This window comes from Orycteropus afer, unplaced genomic scaffold, assembly GCF_000298275.1.
Source record: "Orycteropus afer afer isolate SDZICR_OR568_19922 unplaced genomic scaffold, OryAfe1.0 scaffold00049, whole genome shotgun sequence".
NCBI classification, from domain to species: Eukaryota; Metazoa; Chordata; class Mammalia; order Tubulidentata; family Orycteropodidae; genus Orycteropus; species Orycteropus afer.
Genome location: NW_006921636.1, coordinates 10419477 through 10433578, shown reverse-complemented (window position 1 = coordinate 10433578; position 14102 = coordinate 10419477). Strand labels below are relative to the sequence as shown.

Sequence of the window (14102 nt, the reverse complement as noted above, 5' to 3'; positions counted from 1 at the left end):
TCAGCCGTAGTGATAGACGAAGTCATAGCTGCTGGGCTCCTTGGGCACTGGGGGCGGGGCCTCAGGGATCTGGATGTTCTCCAGGTCCAGGAGCCGCAGCTTCATCTCCATGCTCAGCAGCGTGTCCAGGTCACTCTTGGTCAGCTCGCTGGACATGTCCTTCCCCAGAAGGGCACTGAGGCCGTCGATCCAGATGCAGTACTGTGGGAGCAAGTTACGAAACGTCACCCGGCGGCTGCTCGGCCAGAGGTACCGCCAAGGTCCCTTTTCTGAGGGGGCTCACAAACACGACAGTCTCTCCTGGCGCCCCAGTTAGTACAGGCAAAGCTGACTTGACACAAACCCGATATGTGAAAATTGGGAATAACAGCAAAGGTAAAGTGGGAGGTGACCACTTTTCTGAAAAGATCTGGCTTCTAGGAGGGGTGTGCACTCACACCCCTTAAGATGAGAGGAAAGGGGAGTTTTTAACATGTAATTCAGGAGTACAGCAGAATGAGACCCGAGTGTGGGGTGTCACCTACTTGAAGCTGCCCCCCAATCAGTAGGGTGGTAGGGGAAATACATAGTAAGTGGAAGAGGAAGACATAAACAGGAATCACTGTAGTATCTCTATTTTGTTTCAAACAATGAAAATGAAAAAAAAAAAAAAAAACAAACCCACTTATTAAATGTTAAAAATAAATCCTAGAGAGAATGAACTTGAGGAACTCAGGGTAAGTGGGAATAAAAGCTCTTTCCACCTACACCCCCACTCCTGTTCCCTCTGCTAATGGTTCCTTTCCCTAAGCCTTTGCTCACCTGTTTCCCTACCTGCTTGTCCTTCATTCCTTCCCAATAAAAATCCACCAGCAACTCAGGCCCAGCCTAAATGTCTCCTCTTCCAGAGCCTCCCTTCTGGTTCCCACCCACTGCCCCCAGAGCTCACAGGCACTTATGCTGTCAACCATAGCTACTCATTGAATATCTAGTAGTTTCTAGTGTTGCAGCTGAAACCATAAGCCCCTTGTTAGAAGGGCCAGATCCATCTGGCTTCCCAGCCCATGCCACATCCACTACCAGGATGTGACCAGGAGCCCTGCAGAGGAAGGATGTGTCAAGTCCACTTGGGTAGGTGCCATGGAGAAACTGAAAGGAGGAGGGTTTTCCTAATTCCAGGCAAGTAAGTGATGATCCTTAGTTGACCTTACCTTCCTAATGACAACCTCTCCAGGTTGCTAAAGAGTGACCTGGAGAGCCCAGTTCAGGGGGAGGGCCCACAGTGTGGCAGATCCCTGGCGTCACACAGCCTTCATGACACGCTGTGGCCATCTGCCTGGAGTGGGACAGTACTGTTCTGCCCAGTCCTCCCCTCCAACTGAAGAGACACAGAGGGCTCTATGGTCCAAAGCACTGCCACACGGCTCACCTCATACTTGTTGGGTGCAATGAAGTTTAAGGTCTCATCTGGATCATATAGGATGGAGAAAGCCAATTCCAATACCTCCTGAAAGAGGAAGGGTCTTGGTTACTCTGGAGCAGTCAAATGGCCTGGGTTCTGCACACCAAGATCTGGGCCAAGGTCCTAGCAACTTGGCACCATCATCAAGAGCTTCAGTTTAGATGTGATGTCGGGAAGGGCCCTAGCAGGTACACAGTTGTGGCTGGAGATGAGGTCCAGAGGTCATCACTTTAATTCACCCACTGCCTGCCCAAGTTACACCTCAGATGTATTACTTTTAAACTTGCAGAAATGTCATGTTCAACACTCAAAACCCTCTGAGTGTCAGAATTCATGGCTGTCTATTACCCTAAAAGTTACAGTTTACATTACAAAGATGACTGCCTTCCCTATTTCTATCATGCTGTCATTGGCATTAAGGAAGTCTTAAAAGTTTAAAAACAAACACAATAAAAACATATTGTGGCCAAACATGGGACAATTTGAGCATCAACAAAATAAGAACCATAATGGACTGAAACAAATATAATTTGCTTAAATTCATGAGTTCATGATTCCCAAAAGCAAAAGCAAACATACACACACAATTGGTCACTGTTAGATAACATCAGGGAACAAACTCATTATTTTGAAAAAATCTAGAAACTATAGGACTGGGAAGCCACTGGCAGATGAGAGCACATTTCTCTTTAGAGAAACAGTTCAGCTAATAAAGGAAAAGGAATGACTGAATTAGAGTATCACCATTTTGCAAATCTTAATTTACTAACGAATGAGGCGTTAAGCATCAACAGCCTGCTGACATCACAAAAAGGAGACAAGCAGACATTATGTGCCTCTCGAGAGAAGAACAAAACACCATCCATGAAATTGTAGTCTTGCCAGAAAAAAAAAGAAGTCAAACTTAAACTGGATCATGCCTCTCGATCCCACTACCAATTTACAGATCTGGGGCAGAGAGTGAGTTAAACTGTACCACGGGGATATGATCAGCAAGATTTGGACTCTGGGAAAGTACCAAACAAGCAACCTGGTTTCTTTACTCATAAGCTGCAAAGGTGGAAAGAAGGAAGAAAAAGGTGGAGGGGAACTAATTAATTAAGACTCTTAGAAGACATACCAACTCATCACAATGTGTGACCCTTATTGAATCCTGACTTAACATTAACAATAACAAAAGTTTAGAAAGAGAGAGAGAACAAGATGAACAGAGAGAGAACGCGCGCGTGCGTGTGTGTGCGCGTGCGCGCATACAGGCATTTTTATAGAGAGAAATTATGACTAAGACAATTGGTAGAAATTCATCAATGGAGTATTTCATGATATTAAGTGACTGTATTACATTTCTCTTCAGGTGTGATAATGGTTACATTACTAGACTCCCTATACTTTAAAAATACATACTAAATATTTGCAGATGAAACAATATTATACTTAGGGTTTGCTTCAAAACACACCCACTCCTCACTTACAACATGGTTAGGTTCCAAAGACCAGGTCACTATGTGAAAGTCAGCAGTATGTGAAATGGGGGCTGACCACATCAGATCTCCAAGAGGAGGATGGCTATGTCAGTACACACCTGCCAAATCACTGAGCATCACGGCCCAGCCAAGCGGACACATAACATTAACCACCATAGCCTGTGTTAGTCTTGACTCATCCCTTGGCTTTTGTTAATGCTAGATGTACATCATTAACGTGCAAAACAGCTTTATAGTAGGTGTTTCACTACTGTCATAATGTGAAATGTCAGATAAAGAGATGGTTGGTAGTGAGGATGCAGTGCGGTGAATACCTCGCTATGGCTGTTCCAGCCATGGTCTCGGTGACTCCTACCAGATGTCTAGGTAGAACTATGCAAATGTCAGGTGCTTTGTGGCCCACCAAGGAGAATGGATAGCTTGCTAATGATGTAAATAAGGTGCATGGCATCCTTGTGGGGGTGAGACCATGCAAATAAGGTATATATAATTAACTAACATGGGGATCGGTCAGTTTTACCATGCTGCTAGGCTTAAAATCAGCCGTCCCAGAGGTGGGAGATCTCATTACCCTCAAGACAGAAGAGGCAGAAACACTAACACATGGGTAGACAGATGGGTGGACAGGCTCAACTATTAGGTATGTCTATGCAGGGGGGAGTGTGCCCAAGACCATGTATAGGGTTGGGAGACAATGTTTCTACAAGTGTATTTGTATGTTCTGTAAGAATTCCCAGGTAAATAGTAGAGCTGACAAGGGACAAGGTTGTAGTCACTTCTTGGCCATAGCCAGCTACCCAGAAGGAGTGAGTAGGTGGACCTGTGGGCTCATGACCATAGTTCCAGGGGACTTCAAGCTCAATTGGCATAGCACACTACACAAAAACATTGTTCCACATCCTACTCTCGTGAGTAGCGACTGGGATCTTAAAAGCTTGCAAGCAGCCATCTAGATGCAACCATGAGTTTCTCCTTGTCCAGAGCAAAGAAGAGTGAAGAAAACCAAAGACACATAGAAACAATTAGTCCAAGCGACTGGTACACCATGTGATCAATCCTCAGCCTATATGACCATGAGACCAGAAGAGCTAGATGGTGCCCAGCTACTACTGTCAACCACTCGGAGGAGGATCTATGTAGGAGATACTTGATAGAAAGGGAGAACAATGTGGAACAAAACTCAAAATCATTAAAAAAAAAAAGACCAGCCACACTCCTGTGGCTTCCAGTCAAACAAAGGACAGGCATATGAGCTGAACATTTACATTAGGCAGATACACTCCTTGGAGAGATCAATCATGGGAGAATAGAAGGGCTGTGTATGCACAGGGAGATAGCTTGGGCGGGGGCAGGAGTGTATGGGAGAGAAGGACACAGGGAAGAGGTAACTATGGGGAGCAAGTAGGAGGGGAGCTGTTGCATTGTGGGAAATTGCAGTCAATGTCATGAGACAAAATGTATGTGAGCTGCTTGCTGTATGGAAAGTGAATTTGCTCTGTAAACTTTCACCCAAATCACGATAAAAATTTAAAAAAGAAGAAGAGGAGCCAGGAGTAGAGAGTGTCCTTGGACCTGAGATCTCTGCACTGAGATGGCAGATAGATGAAGACAGCAGAGCCATGAGAACCCAGAGACCTGCATGAGACAGAGTGGGGGGCTTCTTGGCCCGCAGAGCAAGAAGCCAAGTGCCTGTGGGCAGGAGGCTTGCTGGAGGAGTAGGGTGCACCCATCAGCAGAGCTAAAAGAACTTTGTAACACTTGCCTGAGCAGAGGCCAGGCCGAGAGACCGAGGACCAAAGAGAGGCATGCCTTTGGGCACGGCCGATGGGAGGCTGTTCTGATAGAAGAAATGTATCCTGAGCATTCTTGAAGCTGAATTATAGAACTCTGTTTCCCTAATAAACCCTGTAACTGTGAGCATTATCTGCGAATTCTGTGTGGCCACTCCAACAAAGATCGAACCCAACAGAGAAGCAGAGTGCCATGGGAGGTCACCAACTCTGGTTGGTGTCACAAGTGGTATAAAGGTTGGCGGGTGGTGACATGTGTGACCACCTTGTAATAATCAGCCTGGAGCTGACGCTGCTGATGGTGACTGTCTCCCCCTCGTGAAGTCAGAGGTCTGAACATGCTGCCTCCATGCCCGTCTGCAGAGGGGCAGGTATGTGATAAGGGACAGGGACAAGTGGCTGGGGCGGAATTTGCCACATGGAGGTGGGGGATGAGCACATGGCGGCTCTGTGTGTTTTTGTGTGTGTCCAAAATTACTCTCAATAAAACATTCAGAAACAATTTAAGGCGGAGCACAGAGAGTGCACGCCTGAGAAACCACCCCCACCGACGAGACACCCCGGATATCTCCACGACAGTGACTCAGACTCAGACTGCCTCTCCACTCACCTTGTTCTGCTTCAGAGCGCTTTTCTCTTTCATGTGGGGACAATCTTTCCCAGTGACAATGGCCTTAATGTCTGCAACAGGAACTGACAAATGATGGGGATTAGTCTCCCAAAGCTTCACATTGCACACTGGTCCTTGCATCAGTGCTGTGAGGGAAGTCCCGGGCAGTGCCCAGGAAGCCCCCTACTCTCAGGGCTGTATCAGTTCAGGGAGGGTGGGCTTTACCAAGAGAAAGGTTTCCTCCCCTTTGGTCACTTCCTGGACCACAGGCTGGTGGAGCTGTGTCAAAGCTAACCGCGGGCCACGTTAGGGCTCTTGGGTTTGTCTCCCCAAGGAATGGGGCTTGGGCACTGCCCTCACCTTCACTCTATTGTCACTCAATGAGGGTGACACGATAGCCAACAGCAGTGGTGGCGGCTTCAGTTAATGCTTACTATGTGTCAGGCACTGTTCTAAGTGGTTTACATTCACTACTCGGTGAACGCTCCTGGGAGAGCAGTGTGATTATTCCCATTTTAGAAGACGAGAAACTGAGGCAGAGGGACGCATTAGCCTGCATGGAGAATTACTCGCTAATTACGTGCAAAATCAGAACGTGCATGGAGGCCGTCTACACGCAGAGCTTCTGCTCTGAACCACTGCTTCCAACTTAGTCTTGGCCCATCCTTCGCCATCTGAAAACCACATTGACACCTGTGATACACCTGCTTCTCCAGACACCCTGAGGGGCAGGCCAGGGGGAATGGTCTCTGGCAGATGAGGCAAACAGGTCCAGAGACGGGACTTGCCCGGCATCACACAGTCTGTCAGACACCGAGCCAGAGCTGGCTCTCAAGCCTCCTGCCAATGAGGCCAGCTCTGATGACACGTCCACTGAGAAATGAACCTACTTTTCTCCTGCAGGGATTCAAACGTCACCTCGCCCTGAGGGTTGTCATCCAGGTCTCCATAGTGCAGAACCTTGTGGTTCAGTGCCAAGCGGCAGTACCAGAAACGTTCTGAAACACAAGGGGAGTGGAGCAGGTGACCAAAGGGTGGCTCTGTCAAAGGCCCAGGCACACGAAGGGCAAAGGAGGACTTGTTCCCACTGCGCCCAGCAGGGCACACACACATCCAGGTGGGCCCCATCCTGGAACCAGTGACTCCGGCAGGGAGGACCGGCCCAGTGGCCCAGCGGCCCAGGTCCTCCTCTGACCTTGCCTTCGGCGATTCCCAATCTTTCGGAAGCTGCTGCCCTCACAGAGGCGGTTCAGGCGCTGCTGCTTGATCAGCTCCAGAATCTCGGGCTGGATCTTCTCCCTCAGCTCCCTGGGGTGGACAGGCACCAGGTCAGGAGGTCACAGGGCCTGCGGAGCTCCTGAAGGAAGACTGAGCTGGCAGCCGCCTTCCCTGCCGAGCCCTCGGGGATGGCACTTACACGATTGGCGGGGACTGGAAGTCGTCCTGACTCATCCGCTCAGACTGGCGCAGCCGCAGGATCTCAGAGTAGCTCAGGCTGCGTAGCTTGCTCTTGAACTGATCCAGAGAGTTGGGTTTAGAAGGCAAAGCTCGAGTGATCTGCTCTCGCACTACCTGCATAACCTGAGAGGACAGAAGAAGGCAGCTGACTTAGGCCCCTGCTCTGGTAAGAGGACAGACCAATTCTGGGCACCAAGGCTGTGTCCTACCCCAGTGTCCTGAGCATCACTGTACAGCTCGCCAAGTACCTGCTGGTGAATGAGTTCTGATTTTCCCAGGGGGCCCTTCTTAGATGGGTATTTAACTCAAATGTCTGATGGTAACACATGCTTTATTTCTTAAACACTTCAATGAAACAGTGGTGCAGGGTCAAGAGCAGAGCTTGGTGGCATCAGAGAGCAAAGGATCCAAATCCTGGCTCCATGCCCTCATCTGTTCCTTGAACAAGTCACCTCACATCCTCAAGCTTCCACTTTTAAGGCCGGGGAAAGGAAGACCCATTTCCTGAAATATGCTGCCTAAAGGAATGTGTGATGCCCTACAGGGGGCAAGCACAGTGCAGTGCCTGGCACACTGTCGTGTGTGAGCTCCCCTAAAATCATTGCTGCTGAAGAAAACAACAGGATAACGCACTGCAGGTACAGTAGGATCTTACCAATAAAGGGAAAATCTATAGGAAAAAGGTAAGAGGGAAACACATAAGCATGGTAAGAACGGCCATTACTAGATGGTGGAATTCCACCTAACTTTTTCTTCTTTATCCAACTCATAGCGACCGCTCCTTGGGTTTCTGAGGCAGTAGCACTTTGGAAGTAGATTGCCCAACCTTCCTTCTGAGAAGTGGCTGGTGGGTTTGAACTGCTAGCCTTCTGGTCAGCAGTCAAATGCCATAGGCACTATACCACCAGAGCTCCATTTTTTTTTTTTTTTTAAATACTTTACTGCCTTGTCATGAGATGACAGAACACTCAACTCCCAGAGTACTCGCCTAGCACAATGCCCTACAGAGTGGACACTCGAAAGCACTAAGGAGTGAATACTGAGTAAGTACCCACCACGCTGCCATGAGTTGGCATCGACTTGATGGCAACTAACCACTCCCAGGGCGTGTATATCCTGCCCATCCACTCCTACCTCCCCGATGCTTCCAGCTCACAAGCTACAACAGAGCCTGCATGCAGTAGGCACTCAGTCAACCACAGCTATTACTGTTCAGTGTATTCTCCTGAAGGAAGATGGAAGGTGGGGCCAGCAGATACTGGCTCCACCAGGGCACCGAGGGGAACTAGTTTGCTCCGTGGTGCTGAGTGCCTTGGTCCTATCTTGCTGTGACTTGCTCTGCTCAAGGTTGCAGAGAAAGTTACAAGGAGGTGGGAAGGAGGCTCTCAGCACTGCAGACAGGCCGTTCTCCCGGCTCAGGGACTGCCAGGCTCTGGCCAGCTGTGCAAGAGCCATGTGATGGGCTTGCTCGTGGGCCGCGGAGCAGCTCTGTGGCCCTGACCTTGTTGAAATCCTCTGCCGTTGCCCGCATCTCCTTCCAGGTCTTGTTCAGCAGCTGGATACAGATCCCAAAGAGCTCCTCAAAGGCTCGGTCGTGGGTGAAGAACATGGGGTGGTAGTCGTTGCGCCCTTCATTTGCTGTGGAAGGAAGGAAACGGGAGGATAGAGCCCTTTCTACAGGGAATGGGTGCTTGTGGCCAGAGACTCTGCAAGCTCTGCCATGGAGGCCCGAGGGCCAGCACCAGACCACGGGCATGGCTGAGGAGGAGGACGGGACCTTTCTTCACTGCCTTGGCATCCTCTGGGCAGGGCGCTTTCTCTGGGTCTGGCTCTGCCCTGTTACAGACCCAGCTGAAAGTCTGAGCTCAAACAAAGCAACAGCCATGATTCCCATAAGCCAGGATAAGGCGGATTATCAGCTCATGCAGCGACAGAAAACCAACAGGGGTGTCCAGTCCCACTGGCATCTAACTGCGTGTAATCTCAAGTCTCAGCAGGCTCCTGAGGACAAGAAAAGGCTGCAGGAAGAGGGGCAGCTGCACAGACTTACGCAGCTCCCCAACCTGCAAGATTTCACAGAGCATTTTGGTGAGCTCGATGGCACTGCGGCCAAAGGGGCACTCATGCTTGTCTTCTCGGCTGCTGTTCTCCAAGACGATCTGGTGGGAAAAATGGAAGAGATATCAGGGAGGTAGAGAGGCAAGGCAGGGCCACCAGGACAGGGTGAGCCAGCCTCCCGCTTTACCCGAATGTAGGTGTCTTGATGGACTTTAGCCAAGTACAGCATGTTGTCCAAGGCCAGCATTCCAGGAGGAGTCTGGGTAAAGTCCATTGCTGGGTTGATATGGTTCTGGAGAATAAAGAGACCTGATTTGAGTCTTGGTAGATGCCATGTGTGGGGTGTCACCTGAGGGGAAGCCCTTATGATATCCTGCTCCCCTATAGGCCACTATCACTTTATACTTCCCTCTATGGGAGGCCACTTCTACTGGTGCCCTGTGGCTGCCTCACCTTGTACCCCAGTCCCTGGCATACTGCCTGATACCACATCCTCAAGCTGTATTCTCTTCCATGGTACTCAGTCTGACTTCTAAACAAACTTAGCTGCACTGGTTACAGGACAGAGGGTTCTCTGACCACTTTGGCTGACTGCTGGGCCCTTCTATAAATGGATTCGCTTCAGGGGCCAGATGTGGCACTCAAACGCACATGCCTACCACTGCGAAAGCAAGTGAAGCATCAAGGCCTCTCTAGCTGCTCACTGTCAGTTTTTCCAGGGCCATGATTATGAAGGAGGGGACCTCATGGATCTGTTTGGGTAGGCCCTCTGACTTCCTTGTTAGGGGAGAGGGCCTGCCAAAGCTGCACTTTGGGGTACTTTGGGATTTCAAATGAACTTTACTCAAAAAATTGGGTCTTTGTCCTTGGTTCCTGAGAGATGCTTAAAACCTGGAAATTCCCCAATAGTTGAAGTGCCTTTGATGAAGCTTCCAGACCACGCCTGAGCGTATGCTAATGACATGACTCAGGTAGGGGCTGGTCAGGCCAGAAAGACCCACTTCTATCAGCTGATCTGGGGGGAGGGGACACAATTCAATCAGCCATGCTTATGTAATGAGGCCCCAATGCCCCACGAAAGGCTCTGGACATGGAAGCTCCATGGGCTTTTTGGTTGGTGAAAGACACCGATGCATGTGGCAGGGTAGTGCGTTCCTTTTTGAGACATGGAAGCTCCATATTAAGAACCCTGACAAACCTTGTGCTATGTATCTCTTCATTTCTGTCCTTTCTGCTGCAATAAAACTATAATTTTAAGTGAGTCATTCTAGTGACTTACTGAACCTGAGGGAGTAGTGGAAACCAGCAGGTCAAAGTAAGGGGGCCTGGGAACCTGAGTTTAGCTAGAGGGAACCCCTGAATTTGTAGTCAGCAGGTCAAGTGTGAGTAAGCACAGGAGGTGTGTGTGTGGGGGGGGGCATGGGTACTGAGCTTGGGCTGGCATCCTGAAGGGGCAGTGTGAAATGCTGCATTGTCACCAGCAGAAGTGAGGTGTCAGGGGGACTCCCAAGTGGCTGGTGCCTGAGGTCTGGGGCAGACCTGGCTGTCTAGAGGACTGTACCTGTTAACATGGGAGCTCTGACCACACTTGGGGTGGTGAGGGTCAGAGGAGGAAGTGCAGCATGTATAGCTGGTGTCAGAACACAAGGTGACCAGAGGTGAATTGATTACACTGATCAACATGGTTTGGTGTCTGAGAAATGACAAGTGGGAGTTTGATTTTATTTCCCATGCAGGTACTTACAGTGAATCCCAGCATTTTGTAGTCCTTGGTGTACATGGCTTTCCGCTTTTCAGTCCCGCTCCCGGTAACACTGCTAGGGTCCGACTCTGCATCAAATGCAATCCTCCTCAGTTCAAATATAATGTCTCTCTGAGCCTGGGAGGTGAGACAGACAGTCAGCAGGTCCCTCAGCTAACCGAGGCAAGCACAGAAGAGAAAGAGTGGGCCAGGCTTTTCGGACACACCACTGGCCCTGATCTATCTCCTAGGAGGGATGAGTGCTACCACAGCAGGGCAGAGATAGCCTGGTCCACAGAAGGGCACCCCGCAGGAGCCAAACACAGGGAGGCTCAGGTTTTCCAAAGCAGACAAACCATTCCGCAGACAACAGTCAAGCACAGGGCCTGGCACACGGCAGGTGTTCCATCCACATCTAAATAGGCTGGGGGGACTCCCCCGCATCCACGAGAAAGCAGCCCACAATTTAAGGCACGAGAGCTCTGCTCCACCCAGCACCTACCTGGTCATTGGGGTCCATCTTGGTCATCATCCTTTCCTCCAGAAGATTAAAGGTCAGGACTTGCAGGACATACAGCTGATGGGCCATCTCAGTTTTGATTGGCCGGTTCCCTCGGATCACATGCTGGACAAAGCAAAGGCAAGGTTGAACTGATTGCGTCTTTGACTGAAGAGCTAGATCGCGTTAGTGAAAAGGAAAGTACATGGGGCAGGAAACAGAGCCTTCCTCCCCCACATAGGGACCTCATGTTTTAGGAAGAGGACAGATGCATGGAGGGGCTGGATTCAGGCAGATGATTCCTTGCAGGCCCTGGGGGCGCCACCTCTCCCCTGCACTCCTCTGAGAATGGAGGGCAGAGGCCTCACCTCCCCGAAGAGTTGGGGGAGGCTGCCCTCTGATGATTATGATAAGGGAGATAGGCGGCTGGACCTTCCTCCAATCAGATACCTCACAGGACTACTAAACACAAGACAACAGACAATGTGCGTGGCGAAGAGTCCCCCGCAGAACTGAACAGGACGGGTCTTTTGCCTTCCCTTACAGAAATAAAGGTCTTGGACGGCATCACCACACAGAGGCTTCAGAAAAGGTCATTTTTTTAAAATACTACTGATGCATCTGCACAAAGGGGGAGCACGTAACTCTTTACACAGCACCGAGCCTGTCCCCTCCATGTCTCCTGCACTGTCCCTCACCTTCTCCCTCACCCCTCTGTATATGTCCTCCCCTCCTGTAACTCTGTCCTCCCCACTCCCTCTGTGCCTGCCCCCAAGTCTGTCACCTCCGCCCTGTGTTCTGCGGATGCCAGTTAGGTCCCCTCCTCTCACGCTCTGTCTCTCAGTGCTACGCCTCCCTCTGTCCCTCCTGGCTGGTCACTCTTTGATTACATGCTTGTCTCTCCATCCTTTTCTTACTCCCACAACATCCTGCTCTTCCTCCCTCGCTCCCTTGGCCTTCTCTCTCTCTCTGTCTCACACACCACCTTGTCGCTCCTGTCCCTTCTCACCCAAATGAGACTCTTGTCCAGTGTCCTACATGCACCACGTTCCTTCCAAGGAGTGGCCAGTGGGTTTGAACTGCCAGCCTCACGTTCTCTTATTCTGTGTAACTTCATGTCTTCAGAGCTGTGCTATGCAATATGGTAACCACTAGCCACATGGGGCTACTTGCATTTAAATCAGTTAAAATGAAATAAAGTAAAAAAAAATCAGTTCCTCACTTGCACTCTAGCCACACTGTACGTGCTCAACACCACACATGGTTAGTGCCTACCACACTGGACAGTGCAACTATAGAACATTTCAGTTATCACAGAACAGTCTATTAGACATCATTGCTCCACACCCAGACAACCAAACCCACTGCCATCGAATTGATTCTGACTTAAAGTAACTCCTTAGGGCAGGACAGTGCCTAAGGCACTTGACTGCTAACCAGAAGGCTGGCAGTTCAAACCCACTGGCCACTCCTCAGAAGGTTGGTTGCACAATCTACTTCTGTAGTGATACCACCTCAGAAACCCAAGGAGGGGTTGTCATGGGTCGGATCCAACTTGATGGCAGTGAGTTTTGTTTTTTAGGACAGAGTAGAACTGCTCCATGGGGTTTCCAAGCCTGTAAATCTTTATGGAAGCAGCCTGCCTCATCTTTCTCCTGCAGAGAGGCTAGTGGGTTTGAACCACCAACTGGTTGGTTGGCAGCTGAATGCTTTAATGACTATGCCACCAGAGCTCCTAGCACTGCTCCAGATCTTTCTAAATCTAGATCATACCTTTTAGAGCACTCTAATTTGAGACCAGCTCTCTCTAGACTTGCTCTGGTTCTAGATCAATCTCTTCAGATTTGCGCATCCGATATGGTACCCATCGGTCACACATGGCCACTGAACACTTGAAGTGGGGCTAGTTCAAACAGAGGTGTACTGCAACTCTACAGTACACTCAGGATCTTGAAGCCTTAGTACACAAATGGAAAATGGAAAGTACTGCATGAATAATATTTTAAAATTGCTGACATGTTGAAATGATAATATTTTGGATATATTGGGTTAAATAAAATACATTCTTGAAATTCCATCTTTCCTATTTCACTTTTTCTTAACGTCACTATTAGAACATTTAAATCACATATGCGGCTTGTGTTCTATTTCCGTTGGATGGGGCTGCTCTAGACCGCCTCCCCACGCCGTGTGACCAAAGCCCTCGCCCTTTCTCTGCTCCTTCTTTCTCTCGATCTGCACCGCCCAACACAGTAGCCACGGGCCACACGTGGGCACTTACGTTCAAACTGAAAGGAAGTAAAATAAAACATTTAGTTTTCAGTAACACTAGACAGCCATCCGTGCAGGGCTAGTGGGTCCCATGTTGGACGGCACTTCCAGAACCGCAGGCAGCTCTGCCGGACAGTGCGGCTCCCATCTCTCCTAGTGTGCACAGTGCGCTTGCGCGTGCTCTCTGCCCTGACCTCCTCCCTCGGAACCTGCGGCTGCCTCCAGCCTCGCCGGCCGCCCTTCTCCACTCTCCCTCTCTGCAGAGTGGCCCACTGTCTTCCTAGCTCAGTCTCGGTGCTTCTCTCGGCCTCCCCACACGTGCTTTCTCGTTCTCGGCTCTGTTCCTCTTCCTCCGTTAGTCTCCCTTCCCTCCCCCTTCTCTCCCTCACTGCCCAGTCTTTTCCCTCCCATTGCATTTTTTTGTTCACTTGTGATATGTGTGTGTGTGTGTATGCATATATCTAAATACATATATACATATACACAGCTATATACATGTACACACCAGCCACTCCTTGGAAGGAAACCTGGGCAATCTACTTCCATACTGCCTCGGAAACCCAAGAAGCGGTTGCTACGAGTCAGGTCTGACTCGACAGCACATAACAACAACATGTACACACAGCTTTATAGAACATTTGCCATTTCACCATTTTTACAGTTTCAGTGTCATTCATGACATTCTGTGTTGTGCAACCATCACCGCTATTTCCGTATTTCTTCATCACTCTTAACAGAACCTCAGAGCCC

The 14102-nt window shown here is 49.6% G+C and overlaps 1 protein-coding gene across 1 annotated transcript in view; it reads right to left on the bottom strand.

Moving 5' to 3' along the window:
* ELMO2 (engulfment and cell motility 2) overlaps nt 1-14102 on the bottom strand; it is a 37528-nt gene continuing 23426 nt past the window's right edge. Inside the window, exons 11-21 of the mRNA XM_007938351.2 lie at nt 11085-11207; nt 10586-10720; nt 9029-9133; nt 8834-8942; nt 8285-8421; nt 6743-6906; nt 6521-6633; nt 6216-6323; nt 5326-5408; nt 1409-1486; nt 1-201 (exon numbers count right to left, since the gene is read on the bottom strand). Of these exons, the coding sequence (XP_007936542.1) occupies nt 1-201; nt 1409-1486; nt 5326-5408; nt 6216-6323; nt 6521-6633; nt 6743-6906; nt 8285-8421; nt 8834-8942; nt 9029-9133; nt 10586-10720; nt 11085-11207 (1356 nt within the window). The remainder of the gene's footprint in view (nt 202-1408; nt 1487-5325; nt 5409-6215; nt 6324-6520; nt 6634-6742; nt 6907-8284; nt 8422-8833; nt 8943-9028; nt 9134-10585; nt 10721-11084; nt 11208-14102) is intronic.